This window comes from Cuculus canorus, chromosome 15 (assembly GCF_017976375.1).
Source record: "Cuculus canorus isolate bCucCan1 chromosome 15, bCucCan1.pri, whole genome shotgun sequence".
In the NCBI taxonomy this organism is placed as follows: Eukaryota; Metazoa; Chordata; class Aves; order Cuculiformes; family Cuculidae; genus Cuculus; species Cuculus canorus.
Window position 1 is genome coordinate 1,854,119 of NC_071415.1, and position 17,208 is coordinate 1,871,326.

Sequence of the window (17,208 nt, forward strand, 5' to 3'; positions counted from 1 at the left end):
GGGCGCTGCCGGAAGTGGAGTGGACCGGAAGTGGGGTACGCGGCGGCCCCGGGAGCGGCGGCGGTGCCGCCATGAAGCGAGATGTGCGGATCCTGCTGCTTGGGGAGGGTAGGGCGGCGACCCCGTCTGCGCGGGAAGCTGGGGGGCGCGAACGGGACCGAACGGGGGCACGGGGGGTGAGAGGAGGAGACGGGGACCCTCGGGGTCCGGAACCCGCGTTCTCCGTTCCGTGACGGCCCCGGTATGCTGTTGGCGCGTATGCCATGATAACAGCCCCGCTGTCCGGTAGCCACGTCCCCTGCCATGAAAGCTCCAGTGTCCGGTAGCCGTGGTCCCCTCCACAACGGCCCAGGTATCCGGTAGCTGCGTCCCCTACTGGGAGGGCTCCGGGGTCCGGTGGCCACGGCCCCCTCACCGTGATTGTCCCAGTGTCTGGTTGCCGCGTCCTCCGCTCCGTGACGGCCCCGCTGTCCGGTTGCCGTGTCCTCCACCCCGTGACAGCTCTAGTCTTTGGTAGCCGTGTCCCCCACTGGGAGGGCTCCGGTGTCCGATAGCCACAGCCCTCTCGCCGTGAGGACCTTGGTGTCCGGTAGCCGCGTACCCCAGTGTAATAGCCCCGGTGTCCAATAGCCACGTCCCCTGCCATGAGAGCTCCAGTGTCTGTTAGCCGCGTCTGCTCACCCCAGTAGAGCTGCAACCCTCTCACTGTGGGAGCCCTGATGTCCGGTAGCCGCCATCCGTGGTGCTTCCCGCCATTACGAGACCCCGTTCCTGGTGTAGCCCTTCCCGTGGGCTCCCACCAGCAGCCCCGGTCTCCACACCATGGTACTGCTTTACAGGTTTCTACCGGGCAAGGGCACCTATGTTCCCTTCGAGCTTTGCCAGGCTGGTGGCAACGTCTTCCCTTTCTTTCCTAGCCCAGGTGGGGAAGACATCCCTGATCATGGCTCTGGTGGGCGAGGAGTTCCCCGAAGAGGTGAGCAGGGAGGACCCCGAGGTGGTGCTGCCCGAGATGTCTGGGGTTGGGTGCAGCTCTGTGGGCACAGGGTGCAGCCCCGGAGCCGCTTTGGCTGAGCTTAAGCCTGCGAGGACCGCACGGAGCTGCAGCAGAAGTGGTGCTGTGTCCAGTGTCACAGATTTGGGGTGCTCTCTATCTTGGGCAGGGGTGTAGAAGTCTCCCAAATCTCTGCTCTCTGCTGCAGTTGGGGGTCTCAGTGGCCACCAGTGCAGGCACCTGAGGGGCCCAGCCTTGCCCCGTGGGGCAGGGCCGTTTGCTCCTCAGCCATGGGTTTGGAAAGGGCTGTGCCGCATTCCCTGCCAGCTCAAAGCTGGGCCACCATCGAGGAGCAGCATCCAGCCTGCCTGCCTGCACCCCTTGGAGCCTCCAGCTCACTGTCCCATTGTGTGTTGGATGGGGAAACAGTGTCACTCTGGCCATGAGGCAGCTTCTCCCAGTGCCCATGAGCAGATGGTGCCATCTGTGATGTTTGTGCAGCTCTGGGGTCGTGGGGGAGAATCGGCTCCACTCATCTTCCCCTGCACTTGCGGCAAAGCCTGGACAATCAGCTTAGCGCTTCTCCCAGCTGCCAAGAGGTCAGGCCGGGGAGGTGGGGGAGTGCAGAGGGCTTATCTCTGGAGTTGTAGCGGGGGCGGTGGCGCAGGCTTGTCTGCAAGCCGGCTGCCCCAGCAGGAGATGCAGCCCGAGCGAGGGCCTGGGGCCAGGAGGCAGTCAGAGTTTTCACCATGGGGAACGATGGCTGAACCATAGTGGGCCAGGACAAACCATGGTCTGGAGCTCATTCCACCCTGGGCAGTGGCCGCGTGGGGATCTGACGTCCCTTGTCACCTGTCCTCTCAGTTGTGTTTGGCACAGCTGGCTGGAATGGAGTCTGCTGGCCTTGCAGGTTCCACCTCGCGCGGAGGAGATCACGATCCCGGCGGATGTCACCCCTGAGAAGGTCCCCACTCACATAGTGGACTACTCAGGTAGGGCCTCCTCCCTCCCCGCTCTCTGCTGGCCTCGCTTCTCCCCACCTTTGCTCAGCTGAGGGCAGTGGGGAGGGGTCCCCGTTGTTGGGGTCTGTTGGTAACAGCTCTTTTCCACCATCCAGAGTCAGAGCAGACAGAGGATGAGCTACAAGAGGAGATCGCAAAGGTGAGCGGGGCTAGATGGGGTGTTGTGGAGCAGGATCCCATGGTGCCTGTATCCCTGCAGCCAGCGGGTGACGCGTGGCTGCTCGCTCTCGCCACCCGGAGCAGCGCAGGCAGTCGGTTATCCGTGGATTAGTGCTGTCAGTTTGTTAGAGGCTTGTTTAATCCCTCTCTGTCTTGTAAGCTGCTGTGTGTGGTTTGTCCTAGCCCTCCAGGGGGCCTCCAGAAGGAGAGCAGTGGGTGGCTGCTGAGGAGATGATGTGCTTTTAGCCTCAGGATGTTCCCAACAGGCTCAGAAGAGGGGAGAAGAATTGCTGAGCTTGGACGAGTGCCCCCTGCTCCCTCCGTTAAGTCCCTGTGGCTGCCTGGTGAAGCAGTGACACGGAGGAGTTGTTTTGGGAAGGGATGAGGGTTCCTGCATCCTTTAGAGCAGCCATGGAGGAATAATCCTGCTGGCTGGGGTGGGCCCAGGTGCCCTTCCCTGGCCAGGGATTAGTCTCAGCTCTGCACAGAGGATGTCTTGATTCTGTGTAATAAAACTGTCTCTTCCCTCTGTATCTCACGTGAGCAGAGCTGTTTAATGTCTCTTTCTCCAAGGCTGATGGCCGAGGAGATGGGATAGTGGGCACAGGTGTCCTGCTCCCTCCACCCAGACAGTGAGAGTATACAGAGGCTTAAAAAGGCTCCAGGAAATCCTGCCTAAACCCATGTGTGTCCTTGGGATTAGCACTAAACTCTCTCCTGAAAGGGCTAGTGATCCTGCCTGTCTGCCTCAAACAAAGGCTGGTGTCAGCGCTGTCTGTACGGTCAGGGAGGGGAGGAGGGCAGCAGCCACTGGCCGAGCTCAGGGCACGGCAGAGCCATGGAGGCACAGTGAGGCGTGGGAGTGGGGACCCGGGGTGTCAGACAGGGAGTAGGATGTGCTTGTGGCGTTTCGTGAGCAGAGGAGTTAGTCTTTGCGCCAAGCAGCCCATCGTAGAGCTCGTATTGGCAGCGAGTTGTTGCTGTCGGAAGGCTGTGTGTACGTGTGTGTGGTCATGTGCGCTCAGCCGCCGCTGCCGGCTTTCAGAGCAAGTATGGAATCAGAACCACAGCCTGGTTTGGGTGGGAAGAGCCCTTTAAAGCCCATCCAGTTCCAGCCCTTGCAGTAAGCAGGGATGTCTTCCACTCCATCAGGTTGCTCGGAGCCCCATCCAACCTGGCCTTGGGTGTTCCCACAGATGGGGCATCTCCTGCCTTTCTGGGCAGCCTCCCCCAGTGTTTCATCACCCTCAGTGTAAATAATTTCTTCCTTGGATCTAGGCTGAATCTCCCCTCTTTCAGTTAAAACCATTTCCCTGTGTTCTGTCACTACAGGCCCTGCTAAGAAGCCCCTCCCCAGCTTTCCTGTGGGCCCCGTTTAGGTACCAGAAGTCTGCTCTAAGGTCTCCCCGCAGCCTTCTCTTCTCCAGGCTGAACAACCCCAACCCTCCCAGCCTTTCCCTACAGCAGAACTGCTCCAGCCCTCTGGTCACTTTTGTGGCCTCCTCTGGACTCACTCCAACCAGAGCTCCAGGTCCTTCCTGTGCTGAGAGCTCCAGAACTGGACATGGGGCTCCAGGTGGGGTCTCACCAGAGCAGAGCAAAACCCCCTCCATGGCCCTGCTGGTGCCACTGCTGTGGATGCAGCTCAGGACACAGTTGGCTTTCTGGGCAGGGAGAGCACGTTGCCAGCTCCTGTCCCACTTTTTACCCAGCAGCACCCCAAATCATTCTCTAGAGGGCTGCTCTCCATCCCTTCCTCCCCGAGCCTGTGGGGATGCCGGGGCAGTGAGAGCAGTGCGCGGCTGCAGCAGGGCTGTGCCTGGGGCTCGCCTGCCTCCCTGCTGCTGTGGGGGCACCGCAGGGGCCCTCGGTCACCATCCTCTGCCACTTCTTTCTTGCAGGCCAACGTGGTCTGCGTGGTGTACGACGTCACCAAGGAGGCCACCGTTGAGAAGGTAACTGGACCAGCTCTGGTCTGGCAGCAGCTTTGGAGGGGAAGGGGTTCCCAGTGCTTGTTCTTTTTTGGCTGCCTTGGCATTGTGGGGTTGGGAGTGTTGATGCCCCTCAGCCCTACAGGGATTTGGGGATTGAGAGGTAGGCTGGGCACAGCCCGAGCTTGCTCCCACCGTTGGCTGCTGTCATAGACCCATAGAATCATTGAGGTTGGAAAAGACCTCTAAGCTTATCCAGTCCAACCATCAGCCCAACACCTCCATACTAACTAAACCAGGTCCCCAACTGCCATGACCCCATGTTGTTTGAACCCCTCCAGGAATGGAGACTCCACCACTGCCTCTGCCCAGGCCTGAGAATGCTTTTGGTGAGGGAATATTTCCTAATATCTAATCTAAATCTCTGCTGGTGCAATTTGAGACCATTTCTTCTCATCCTATACCTTGTTACTTGGGAGCAGAGCCCAGCATCCACCTCACTCCAACCTCCTTTCCAGGAGCTGCAGAGAGCGATGAGATCTCCCCTCACCTCCTCTTCTCTAGGCTAACATGTCCTCACGTGCTGGGGGCCCACAGGCTGCTGGCATCCAGCATCCCGGGGTCTGCTCTGCCTGCTGGTGCTGGGGAATGCCAGTGAGCAGATGGCTGCGGCGCCTGTACTGGGAGCCACCTCTCCCTTCCCAAGCTGCGCTGATGGGCCTTTCCGTCTGCTCACCTTTCAGATTCGCACAAAATGGATCCCTATGGTGAACGGTGGAGTTGAAAAGGGCTCCAGGTACAGTGCGTGGTGTGGGCTGTGGGTGCAGAATTAGCATCGTAGAATAGTTTGGGTTGGAAGGGAACTTAAAGCCCATCCAGTTCCACCCCCTGCCATGGGCAGGGACACCTCCCACTGGATCAGGCTGCCCAAGGCCCCATCCAACCTGGCCTTGAACGCCTCCAGGGATGGGGCAGCCACATCTTCCCTGGGCAACTTGTTCCAAGGCCTCCCCACTCTCATCGTGAAGAAATTCCTCCCTATGTCTAATCTAAATCTGCCCCTCTCCAGTTGATACCAATTGCCCCTCATCCTATCACTACAAGCCTTTGTATAAAGAATTGAGGGATTCTGGAGGCTGCAGGGTCCCCACCACCTTTGAGATTGCTCAGACCAAACCAGCTTTGTGGCTTGTGGCTGGACCACTTGTGGGGGCTTTTCTCCCTCGCAGATCTGGCTGAGGCAGAGGGCGAAGGAGAGGATTCCTTCCCTCCTTGATCTCTTCTCAGCCAGGCAGGGAGAGGAGGCTGCCACGGGAGTACGGGAGCACAGAAGCCACAATCTGTGTGGATTGCTTAGGCAGAAGGGTCTGTGCTGGATTAAATGCTCCTGAACATATTGTTGCTGGGTGAAAACGTAAGCGGGATCAGGCAGTCTGTTTCTCCAGATGGATGCTCCCAGCCGTGGGAGGCAGGAAAGCTGCTGTGGACCTTGCAGAGGAGGGTGGGGAGGCTCCCAGCCTGCTGCCTGGGAACACACATGGCTGGGGCAACGCTGAGACCAAGAGAGCGGTGCCCTCACTTGTTCTCTGACATTCCCTTTTTCTTACCCAGGATCCCTATTATTTTAGTGGGAAACAAGTCCGACCTGCAGGTGGGGAGCTCCATGGATGTCATCCTGCCCATCATGAACCAGTTCTCGGAGATTGAGACCTGTGTGGAGGTGAGGGAGCTGAAGGCTTTCTGCAAAGCCTCCCTGAGGGGTAGGGGCACTTGTCTGTCCTGAATCAGGGAGCCTTCGTGCTGGTGGGGATCTGCCCTGCTAATGTCACTCCGTGGAAGTAGCCCTGCCTGGGTCTTGAGGCTTTCTGTCCTTCACCTTCCTCATGGGGAGCGGGTTTTGGTGTTTGCCCACTCCAACTCTAGCTGGAACTGGTGTTGGAGCTACTTGCAGCCTGTTTGGCTCTGGGGCTGTGGAATGGGTACAGCAAAGGCATTCCCCACAAATTCCATGCCTCCACGAGCGGGATTTTTTTCTTTTGTTTTTCTCTAAGGCTGGAGGGGCATTGCTCTGTGCTTTGATTGCACAACTCATCTGGCTTGGGGAGCTTGTATCATCCTCTTCCTGCCCCTTCTTCCTGCTCACAGGGTTGTCTCTTCCTTTGAATCCCCAGTGCTCTGCCAAGAACCTCAAGAACATCTCTGAGCTCTTCTACTATGCCCAGAAAGCTGTGCTGCACCCCACCGCTCCGCTCTATGACCCAGAGGAGAAGCAGGTAGGAAGCACTGCTTGCAGGAGGAGTCTGCTTCCCATCACAGCACCCAGGTCTGGAGCTGTGCTTCTGCGCCTGGGTAGGAGGTGGGGGAGTTTGGGCCAAGGTGACCAAAACAGAGGGAAAGCAGTGCTCCTGGCAGAGCCGAGAGGGGGGGAAATACCCATCTCCCATGTTCAGCACAGCCAGCTGGGTATCTCCAGGCCAGAGAGAGCTGCGAGGACATGATGGAGGAGAAGCCCTCCTGCTCCTGACCGTGTGGCAGGCATGATGGGAAGGGTGCAGGAGAAGCCTTCACCATGGGCTTCTAACTCCCAGCTCCAAGGTGGCTGTGGCACTGGCCTAGCTGGACCGTGCTCCCAGCCAGTGCAGGAAGGGAGCCTCTCCTCACATAGAGTTGCAAGAGGAAGAGCTGGGCTGAAGGTGATGCCCTGTTTTTGTCACCATATTTGGTCCTTTGCAGCTGAAACCTGCGTGTGCACGAGCGCTGACCAGAATATTCAACCTCTCGGATCAAGATAACAATCAGATCCTTAGTGATGATGAACTCAACTACTTCCAGGTAGGACTGGCAGCAGAGCTGAGATATTGTCCCTTGTGGAAAGCCTCTGGGGTCCCCTTTGCTTCCAATACTGGGTAGAAGGGCTGTCCGTCTCCTGACACAGCCGTCCTGTTTGCGTTCAGTGCTTCTGCTGTTGCACAGCTAAAGTACCATGGGGTGCATCTCTGAGCATGTGGAAATCCACTGCTCTCCCGTTTTCACTAAGTTCAGGCTGAGTTCGTTCTGCGGTTGGAAGAGCGGGATGCTCCGGACATGTTGAGAGTCATCCTTTATCGAGATGCTGAAGAACAGGTGTTTGGTCAGGGTCTAAGGTGGTGGTCCCTGAGTTGGGTGGCTTTTCTGTCCTAGAACACAGTCTCCTTGCCTGGGAAGAGGGCTGCTCAGCACAGAGGGTTGTATTGTCTATGTGCTTTGCTCATGACAACTTTCCTTCTCTTGGGAGGTAGAAGTCCTGCTTTGGAAACCCGCTGGCTCCTCAGGCCCTGGAGGATGTGAAGATGGTTGTGTGGAAGAACACCACAGACGGGGTGCAGGACAATGGCCTGACGTTGAATGGTAATGGCATGAGAGCTCCATGAGTGGAGACCCTGTCCGTGGGTTGAGCCTCCTGGCTCTCATTCCAAGCCTAATTAGCCCCTCTTGTCAGAGCAAGCCTGAGCCTGGGGCTACTAGAGCTCTCTGTCCAAGAAGTCTGTTTTCCCAGGGAAAGTGTTGTCCCAATGAGTGGATCCCTGAGGTTGGGTGCTTGGCTGGCCCGGCTGTGTCTGAGCTGCCTGATTTCTCCTGCAGGCTTCCTCTTCCTCAACACGCTTTTCATCCAGAGAGGCCGGCACGAGACCACCTGGACCATCCTTCGCCGCTTCGGTTATGACGATGAACTGGAGCTGACGGATGACTATCTCTACCCACAGTGCGTATCCTGCCGTTGAGTGCAGAGGGCAGGGTGTGACATCCCATGGTGTGCAACTGGACTCCGCAGCGCCTTTGCTGGTTGCTTGCAGCACCCTGGGGTCTGCCATGTTCCTCAGCTGGGGCTGAATCTGCTCCCTTAGCTTGTGGGTGCTCTTCGCTTTCCCCGGTGGGCAGGAGCTGACATGCAGAGTTGGTGACAAATACAACGGGCCTTGGAGCTGCTGGCTCTGCTGTTGGCTCTGATGTAGGCGGGCAAGGAGGTGGGGAATCAAGGCCTGTCCATGACTTCCCTTGACATCAGCAAGGGGTTTTTGAAGGCTGTTGTGTCCCTGCCTGAGCTGAGGCAGAACAGCTCTGTCAGGAGCAGTGAGCTGTCAGCACAGGCAGCTGATTCTGCAGCTGCCGTTTCTTCTGTGCTCCCTGCCAGCCCGGAGGTGGTGATCGGGCAGTAATGAAAGGGTTTGGCATGTGAGCTGCTCTCACCCCAGAGAGCAGCCTGCAGGGGGAGGCGACAGGGCCCGTGCTGGTAGAAAGCAGCCCAAGGGTGCTGAAGTCCTGGGTACGAGGCAGAGCGAGGGCTACAGCATCTCCCTGGCTGCTTGGACAGCGTGGATGTGCCAAGGAGAGGCCACTCTGCACCCTCAGGGCCTTCACCCCGAAGCAGGAAGCTGTGTTGGGGAGTAACCAGGCCTTGGGATAACCGCTGGCCTTGAGCAGGGAGGGAGTGGGGAGCTGTGTGCTCAGGATGGGAACTAGCCTGGCTGAGGACCTTCTCACGTGCCTTCAGTTCAGGGCTTGAGGAGTTACTGGAGCTTGTGTCTCTTCCATCAGGTTCCGCCTGCCACCCGGCTGCTCCACAGAGCTCAACCACTTGGGCTACCAGTTCCTGCAGCGGATGTTTGAGAAGCACGACAAGGTGGGCAGCATGCAGTGGAGCTGCCTGAGGAGGGAACGCTCTCTGCTTGATATGTGTTTGGGTGTAGCTTTCTCCTGTCCACCTCTCTGTTCCAGGGAGCAGCCTTAGCACCAGTGAAGGGCTTTCCTCTGCCACAGCGCTCCCGTCACAGCTTCTTGCTGAGGCTTTGGGAGCAGGAGGTGGCCATAGCAAGCTGTACGTAGTCTGATAGCATCTCAAGGGCATGGGATTGTGGTCACTACCCTTGACCAAAGGGCAGCCAGTGAAGTGTGGGCCTTTAGGGGATGGATCTGAGTTAACAGATCCCCAGGAAAGCTGGGGAGGGGCTTTTGATCAGGGAGTGCAGGGTTAGGACAAGGAAGAAGGGTTTTAAGCTGAAAGAGGGGAGATTGACATGAGATCTTGGAAAGAAATGTTTTGCTGTGAGGGTGGGGAGGCCCTGGCCCAGTATGCTCAGAGAAGCTGTGGCTGCCCCATCCCTGAAGGTGTTCAAGGCCAGGTTGGATGGGGCTTGGAGCCCCTGATCCAGTGGGAGGTGTCCCTGCCCATGGCACGGGGTGGGACTGGATGGGCTTTGAGGTCCCTTCCGACCCAAACTGTTTATGATGAACATTAAACTGCCGTAGCTCCTCATAGCTCCTGGCTGCAGCATGTGCAGTGGCAGAGAGAGCAGGCACAGCTGCTGGCCTTCAGCCTGGACCAAGCACAAGCATCTGCACAGCTGTCAGCCCTGCTGGGGTGTTGCCAGGCCCAAGGGAGGGAGAGAAAACGGCTGATTTGTGCCACACTCTGTTTCTTTGGAGAGCGAGAGAGAAGGGGATGTGTTGGATCTGCTTGGACTGGTTACTCGGGTGTTGATGTGCTCCTGGGGTACGGCAGTGCTGTGGCCACAAGGAATTGCAGCATGGAGTCAGTGCATGTCCCTGTGTGCCCAGAGGTGGCAGATGCCATTGGTGTGCGATGAGTTGGTGGCCAGCAGCCTGGCAGCTGCACGCAGACCTTGGTTAGTTGGTTATTTACCCTGCAGTGTGGAAAACCAGGCTGGACCAAGGCAGGCTGCTGCAGGATGGCCGGCCCCAGGGAAGTGCAGGACTGCGGGGTGAGCGTGGACAGACCCTGCACCGCTTCCAGCTGCCATCGCAAAGCAGAATTGGTCTCATGAAGTGGTGGAAGTCCCTGCGGCACAGATTCTTTGCACGCTCCCGCAGCTCTGGCCTTGCTTGTAATTGATTTCTGCCATTGAAAGCATCCCTGTGTCATTCTGCAGCAGCGAGCAGGGTGGCTTGTATGCCAGGAACCCTTTCTAGATTCCAGCAGTGCTTGCTGTGGCTGCAAGGAGCTGCCGGAGCATGCAGAACCTGTTTCCCTCCACAACTGCTGACTCCCCTTTGTTTTTGCAGGACCAGGATGGAGCCCTTTCCCCCACAGAGCTGCAGAACTTGTTCAGCGTCTTCCCCTGTGTGCCCTGGGGTCCCGAGCTCTACAACACGGTATGCACCACTGATAAGGGCCTGCTTTCCCTGCATGGATTCCTCTGCCAGTGGACGTAAGCTCAGTCCCTCTCCCACGCCATTAGTGACATTGCTTAGCCCTTGCTGACCCTGTTGGCTTCCCGGTGCGCTTTGTCTCTCCAGGCTTGTGGCTTACCTCGATGTGCGGCACTGCCTGGAGTGCCTGGGCTACTTGGGCTACCCCATCCTCTCGGAGCAGGACTCCCAGACACAAGCTCTCACAGGTATGGCCATGCCCTCCCCTCCTGTCACAGCTTGGGTCCCTCATCTCGCTCACCCAGCCTCTCTCCTGCCAGTGACCCGGGAAAAGAGGATCGACCTGGAGAAAGGCCAGACTCAGAGAAATGTCTTCCTCTGCAAGGTGCTGGGAGCCAGGGGTGCAGGCAAGTCTGCCTTCCTGCAGGCCTTCCTCGGCAGGAGCCTCGCGGTGAGTGGCTGCTCCCCTCTCCGGCCGTGTTGCGACAGGGCATCCCGGCGGAGCAGGAGGTAGAGCCGTGAGGCCGTTGAGCAATCTGCTGCATGATGGCACCTCCCTGCCCACGGCGAAAGTGGGCCTGTCCCTCTGTGCTGGTGGTGTCCCTTGCTGTGGCTCTTGGAGCCTTTCCAAAGGCAGTGGGCCTACTCCCTCTCTTTGTCCCTCTTTGTCTGGAGGGGCTCTGGCTTTCCTGGGCAACCGTATCAGCCTGAAGTGATGCTGGCTTTCCCTCCTTGTTATGAGCCACATCCTGTGGCAGTCGCCTCTGGCCTTCAGGTGGCTGTTACACAGTGAGGGCTCGGGCACTGTGATAGGCTCTCCCTCCTCCAAGCTGTCTGAGACAGTGTTTTCCTCCGTGGCAGGCCCAGAGGGAGAATCCAGGAGTGCCATCTCTCTACGCAATCAACACGGTGCAGGTTGGCGGCCAGGAGAAGTACCTTATAGTAAGTCAGGGAGAGGAGGGAATCGCTGCCTTGTCTAGCTTGCAGCAGGGCTGTGCTGCATCTCCTCTTTATTGCTGCGGCGCCCTCTCGGCTCCCCTGGGCTGGGCACGGTCTGTGTGCCGCTGTGAGGAATGGCCAGTCTCCTCGACGGTGCTGTGCCACACGTCCCTTCCTCTCCTGCCCCAGCTGTATGAAGTCAGCGCCGACACGAAGTTCATGAAGCCGTCGGACGCAGCCTGCGATGTCGCCTGCTTCATCTACAACATGAGCGACGCCAGGTCCTTCAGTTACTGTGCCAGTATTTATAAGGTACCTGGCAGGGGTACTGTGGGACTTCAGCCCTTCGTGGCAGCCCCACATCTCCCAGGGTTTGGTCACTAACTCTTCACTGGACCTTCTCCCTGTCTCTGCAGCAACACTACATGGACAGCCAGATCCCCTGCGTCTTCGTGGCTTCCAAGACGGACCTGCCAGAGGCGAGTCAGCAGCCCGCGCTCTCACCAGCTGAGTTCTGCTACAAGCACTGTCTCCCGCCGCCCTTCCTTTTCTCCTGCCACAGCCAGGGCCCACCCAGCACCACCATCTACACCAAGCTGGCCACTGCCGCCACCTTCCCGTTAGTATCTTTCCCACAGAGGGGGCTCCAACTAGGAGCAAAGTGTGGGGAGGGGAGTGATGTCCAAACCCTGCCCAAGCTGCTTTGGGTTTGGTTTCTCTCCAGCTCTTGGAGGCTCTCTTCTGCCTCATGTGTCTCTGTCAGATTTATTAGGTAGATCTTGCCACAGGAGTTGTTGTTTTTGAAGCCTGAGATACAAAATGCTGAAGGGGGAGTAGCCAGCCTGGTCTGCCAAGGCCTGAAGAGAGGGCAGCTTGGTGATTGTCCCGCTCTGCTCATCACTGGGCCGGCCCCACCTTGAGCACTGAGGACAGTTCTGGAGCCACAGGATAAGGATGTAAAAGTGCAGGAGAGCGTCCAGAGAAGGGCTCAGAGTTGGGGAAGGGTTTAGAAAGGAAGAGTGTGAGGAGGGGCTGAGGTCTGCTCTGGCTGGAGAAGAGAAGGCTGTAGGGAGACCTCATCACACTCTACAGCTTCCTCACATGGGGAGGAGGAGGAGCAGGCGTGAGTTCTTCTTTCTGGTGACCACGACAGGACCTGAGGGAATGGCAGGAAGATGCCGGGTGAGGGTTAGGTTGGACATTAGGAGCAGGCTCTTTCCCCAGAAGGTGATGGAGCCCTGGAACAACTCCCAGGGAAGCAGTCACAGCACCGAGCCTGGCAGTATTGCAGAAGCGTTTAGCCAAGTCCCTCAGCCCCACGGTGTGGATGTTGAGGTGTCCTGTGCAGGGACAGGAGCTGGACTCAGTGGTCCTTGTGGGTCCCTTCCAACTTGGGTCATTCTACCATTCTGATGAGGTGGATCAGACTGAAAGAGGTCGGTGAAGTGAGACCTCTGTCTGTGCAGCCACCCTTAGGGAATGACCCACACGTGGAAGGGGCTGGGTGACAGGGCAGAGCAGTGAGGGCGGATCTGGGCAGGAGAGCGTGTCTGCGTGCAGTGTTGACCTGCTTGAGGGGCCTGAACGCTGGGGGTCATTGCAATGCTGGGGGCGGAGCCCTCCCAGGGAGAACAAGTGGAAGACAGGATGAGATTACTAGTGAGTGGTTTTCCCTCTAGCTTCTTTTCAATAAACAACTTTATTTTTAGAGCTGACACTTTTTTTTTTTCCCCTCTGCAGTATTAAAATTTAAATATTCTTAATATATCTTAGGGTATGTGGTATAAATAAATAACAGCGTAATGGAGGGGCAGGGATTGGCTGTTCTCCCCTGATTTAGTGGAGAATGAATAATGGATATGGCTTTCTTCCTCGGAAAGGAGCACGTTGATGCAGGGCAGCACGTGTTTGGGAAGGCAATGTGTACACTTGGGCAGGACTGGGCCCCTTCCCTCACTGCCCTTAGGTCGGTGTCCATGGCTGTGCCAGCGGCTCTGTCTGCATATGCTTCTGGGTCTCGGTGCACTCAGAGTTGTAAAAGCAGCCTGACCTAGAAAGGCAGATCCATACCTCCTTGCTCATACTAATTATTTAGGTGTTGGTGTGCTATTTCCAGGCCACAGGAGGGTAAAGCCACCAGCGGGCTGGGGAGCCGCTGTTCGGTTTGATGGTAATGCTGAGTAGTGGGTGCTCTGGCTTACAGCGACAGGGAGCCTCCGGCTGCTCTCTCTGGGTCCCCCAGCCTGGAGCAGGGCTAGGGAGCCTCCGGCTGCTCTCTCTGGATGCCCCAGGCTGGAGCAGGGCTAGGGAGCCTCTGGCTGCTCTCTCTGGGTCCCCCAGCCTGGAGCAGGGCTAGGGAGCCTCCGGCTGCTCTCTCTGGGTCCCCCAGCCTGGAGCGGGGCTGGGGAGCCTCTGGCTGCTCTCTCTGGGTCCCCCAGGCTGGAGCAGGGCTGGGGAGCCTCTGGCTGCTCTCTCTGGGTCCCCCAGCCTGGAGCGGGGCTGGGGAGCCTCTGGCTGCTCTCTCTGGGTCCCCCAGGCTGGAGCAGGGCTAGGGAGCCTCTGGCTGCTCTCTCTGGGTCCCCCAGGCTGGAGCAGGGCTGGGGAGCCTCTGGCTGCTCTCTCTGGGTCCCCCAGGCTGGAGCAGGGCTAGGGAGCCTCTGGCTGCTCTCTCTGGGTCCCCCAGGCTGGAGCAGCACCCAGGTTGCCCTCCGTTTCCCCCCAAATCCCTGCTTGGGGTGGAAGCAGTCTGGGCTGCTGAGGCACATGGTGCTTGTACAGCCATCTCCGTGCATCTCACTCACTGACCTCTTCTCTCTTTTCTTGCAGCCACTTGAACGCCGTGGAGCTGGGAGCCGCGTCCTTCTGGCTCCGGGTGGCTCTGGGGGCCACGGTGACTGCTCTGGTAGGGTTCACCCTGTACCGTGTGCTGGCCAAGAATAAATAAGCGTCGCTCTCCACTCCGTCCTCCCCACAGCACCAGCTTCCCCCTCCCGAAGGACACCCCACTGAGGGGCCCTGCCTCACACTGGTCCCTGCTGGGAGAAATCTTCCTTTCCCCGCCAGCCTGGACTGCAAGACCAGTGAAACTGGACTTCCCAGCACCAGCAGGATAGATCCCGGTGCACCAGCCGGCCTCAGCAGCCTCCTTGCCCACATGGCTCCTGTGCAGCTGGGGCCCAGCAGCTCTGCCACCAGCAGTGGGAGGATCTCGCCCCCATCTTTTATTCTATTAAGGTTTTTTTTTAACGTTTGTTTTTAAGCTCAAACGTGAGTGATTCAGTATCTGCTGAGCCAGGCACCTCCGTTCCCCAGAGGGCTGTGCTGGTGCCCTCAATTCTTGGGGGCAGCATTCCCAGAGCTTCCAGCAGCAGAAGAGCTGTCAAATGAGCTCATGGCTTTAGCCCCATGGGACACCTCGAGCCCCAGTCCCTGTTTCCCTCTCCCAGCGCTAGGACCAGCAGCCATGGAGGGTCAGACACATCTGGGAAGTCTTTTTGTTTTGGAGTCATTCTGGGACCCTGCTGCTGGGCTGCTGTGGCTGTGGCCCCCCCAGTGCTGGGCTGCGAGGTGAGGGGTGATACCCGGGATCTGTCCCAGGCTCCTTTTATTTCTGCACCAAACTGCTTGGAGTCCTGCAGCGTGCCAGGATCTTGGCCCATCTGCCCTCCTCCTGTTCCCGGCTGTGTGGCCTGGCCACCGGTGTTCAGAGGGGCCTGGGAGCCAGGGTGCCCTCCTTCCCTGGCAGTGCCATTGCTGAGCCGGTGCCACACTGTGCCACATGGCCCTTGTCCTGCTGTCCCCTCGGCAGGGTCCTGGTCATACTGAGGCGGTCCCAGAGTGCAAGGCTCTGGGCGTTGCATCTCCTGGTATAACTGGAAGCTCTTTCCTCCCCTGTCTGTACCCGAGCCGGCTTCGGCTGCCAGGCTGAAGTCACAGCCCAGCACAGATCTGGGGCCGGAGTCCCACAGTGTCCCTGTCTCCAAATCCCGGAGAGCGAAGCCAGGCTGTGCTGGCCCCCGTGCTCGGCTCACGCCCGTCCCTGGGCTCCCATTCTGCCGAGGGGAGCTCAGCTCCGCTCGGGACTCACTGATGCCGGCTCTTAGGCTTTTTGAGCACACTCAGGTTAGGTTTCTGCGCAGGCAGCTGGGGGGGCAGCACCGAGGTGCAGCCGAGCTGCTTCTCTGTGTTTTGTCTTTTTAAACTTGTCGTGGACTGGACCTGGCCGGATGGGGCTCCCTGCCGGTGCCGGAGCCACTCTGCCAGCCAGGCCCCCGCTGCCATCGCCACTGGCTCGTGGTTCCTGGCGCTGCCAGGGCAGTGTCCTGGGGGTTTGTGTACCCCTCTCCACACCGAGACCAGCGTATGTGGCACTGCTCACCAGGCCCCTGCCTGGCAGTCTGACCCTGCTCCCGGCACAGTCCATGCCTGGCAAAGCCATTCCGTTTTAGGACATTCTTTCTCTACAGCAGAATAAATTTTTACACACCTTCCATTTGCACCCTGTGGCCTCTGTCTCCCAGGAGCAGGAATTCTCGCCCCTGCCAGTGCCGTGCGAAGCCTGGGACCTCCCTTGGCTGCAGCGAGAGCGGAGAGACCCCAGGAGCCTGGGCTGCCCTCCCTGGTTGGGAGCAGATAGAGGGATTTGGGGATGGCCTAGGACTCCTGGGTGCCTGGGGGCACGGATACCTCTGCAGCGAGTGCCAGGCAGTGGGGAGGGATGGCAAAGGAGGTGATGGGTCAGTGTGTCACGATCCCGTGGCCAGTGGGGAGCGGTTTGGCTGCTCCAGGGGCTGTGTATGTGTGTGCTTGATCCTGTGCTGGCTTAGGGGCTCATGATTCCTTGTAGCTCCTGGGGCTTTGCCACCTCCCCTGCAGCTCCTGTTTCCCTGTGGCAGCTTTGCCCTGGGCTGTTTGTCTCTACAGGCTCAGCCACAGGCACCGGCTACGGGCAACACGGTGAAAAAGGCTTTTCTCGGGTCCTGCAGTGGTTTTGCCAGGCTACTCCGAGGCTGGATGCGACTGGAACCGCTGCCCCATGTGTGAGGGGGTCCCTCAGGGCTGCAGGGAGTCCCCGGCGTGGTGGGGCTGCAGCCCTGCCAGGCTAGGGGTGGTAGAGGAGACCCTTCCCACCACTGCAAAGTGGTGCCCAGGTAGGGGTGGGGAGGGAGCAGAGCCAGAGGGGGTGGTGCCAAGGTGGCCGGGACGCACGGTGCTCCCTGGTGATCCAAACCAGGCTGTGCCCCACGGGAGCGGCAGGCCCACGTGCCAGGGTGCGTATTAATAGTGTTGGTGTGCCGGAGCAGCGCATGCCGTGGCGGAGCGGGCACAAGGCAGGGGAAGCACGTTGCAGGGCTGAGGAGCTCACCCATGGCTGGATATAATTCCCAAGGAAGGAGCCCAGGCATCGGGCATCTCCACCTGCCCCGTAGCAGCCAGCAGGGACAGCCCCATGGCACACAGGGCTGGGAAACCCTGGGCTGCTCTGGGCACTGGCTGCGAGGCTGGGCCGCAGCCTGCGGGAGCGGAGATGGTGCCAGGGCTGCATCCTGGGAACAGCCGGTGCCAGCGCTGGAGGCACCAGTGCCCTGTGCCAGAGGGCACCCACAGGTGACCCTCCTCTACCTGCACTGGCTTCTGGGTACCCACACTGGGACACAAGTACCCATACTGGCATGCTGGTTCCCACACTGGGATGCAGGTACCCATACTGGGATGCAGGGACCAGCATGCTGGTATCCATACTGGGATGCAGGGACCAGCATGCTGGTATCCATACTGGGATGCAGGTACCAGCATGCTGGTATCCATACTGGGATGCAGGGACCAGCATGCTGGTATCCATACTGGGACGCAGGTACTGGCATGATGGTACCCATACTGGGATGCAGGGACCAGCATGCTGGTATCCATACTGGGATGTAGGTACTGGCATGATGGTATCCATCTGGGATGCAGGTACCAGCATGATGGTACCCATACTGGGATGCTGGTACCCACATCTGGACGCAGGTACCGG

General features: G+C 58.9%; 1 protein-coding gene across 3 annotated transcripts; it reads left to right on the forward strand.

Moving 5' to 3' along the window:
- Positions 1-10: 10 nt before the first annotated feature.
- On the forward strand, positions 11-15,673 carry RHOT2 (ras homolog family member T2). 3 transcript variants are annotated; one of them, XM_054080528.1, is made up of 19 exons: positions 11-108; positions 918-976; positions 1,905-1,986; positions 2,112-2,155; positions 4,077-4,130; positions 4,850-4,902; positions 5,718-5,826; positions 6,278-6,379; positions 6,840-6,938; positions 7,385-7,493; positions 7,728-7,848; positions 8,682-8,766; positions 10,167-10,312; positions 10,401-10,501; positions 10,574-10,704; positions 11,115-11,195; positions 11,382-11,504; positions 11,609-11,811; positions 14,019-15,673. In XM_054080528.1, exons 1-19 carry the CDS (start codon positions 72-74, stop codon positions 14,134-14,136), a joined length of 1,857 nt encoding a protein of 618 aa, XP_053936503.1. In that variant the 5' UTR covers positions 11-71; the 3' UTR covers positions 14,137-15,673. The 3 variants fall into 3 exon arrangements, with proteins under 3 accessions (XP_053936503.1, XP_053936504.1, XP_053936502.1); XM_054080529.1 differs by having other exon boundaries at positions 34-108; positions 923-976; XM_054080527.1 differs by lacking the exon at positions 11-108 and adding an exon at positions 223-352.
- The last annotated feature ends 1,535 nt before the right edge of the window (positions 15,674-17,208 follow it).

Coding starts and splice junctions, on each gene's coding strand:
- RHOT2 (XM_054080527.1), top strand. CDS start 304: ATGAAAGCTCCAGTGTCCGGTAGCCGTGGTCCCCTCCACAACGGCCCA. Junction 5,827..6,277: donor AGATTGAGACCTGTGTGGAG/GTGAGGGAGCTG, acceptor TTGAATCCCCAG/TGCTCTGCCAAGAACCTCAA. Junction 10,502..10,573: donor CCAGACACAAGCTCTCACAG/GTATGGCCATGC, acceptor CTCTCCTGCCAG/TGACCCGGGAAAAGAGGATC.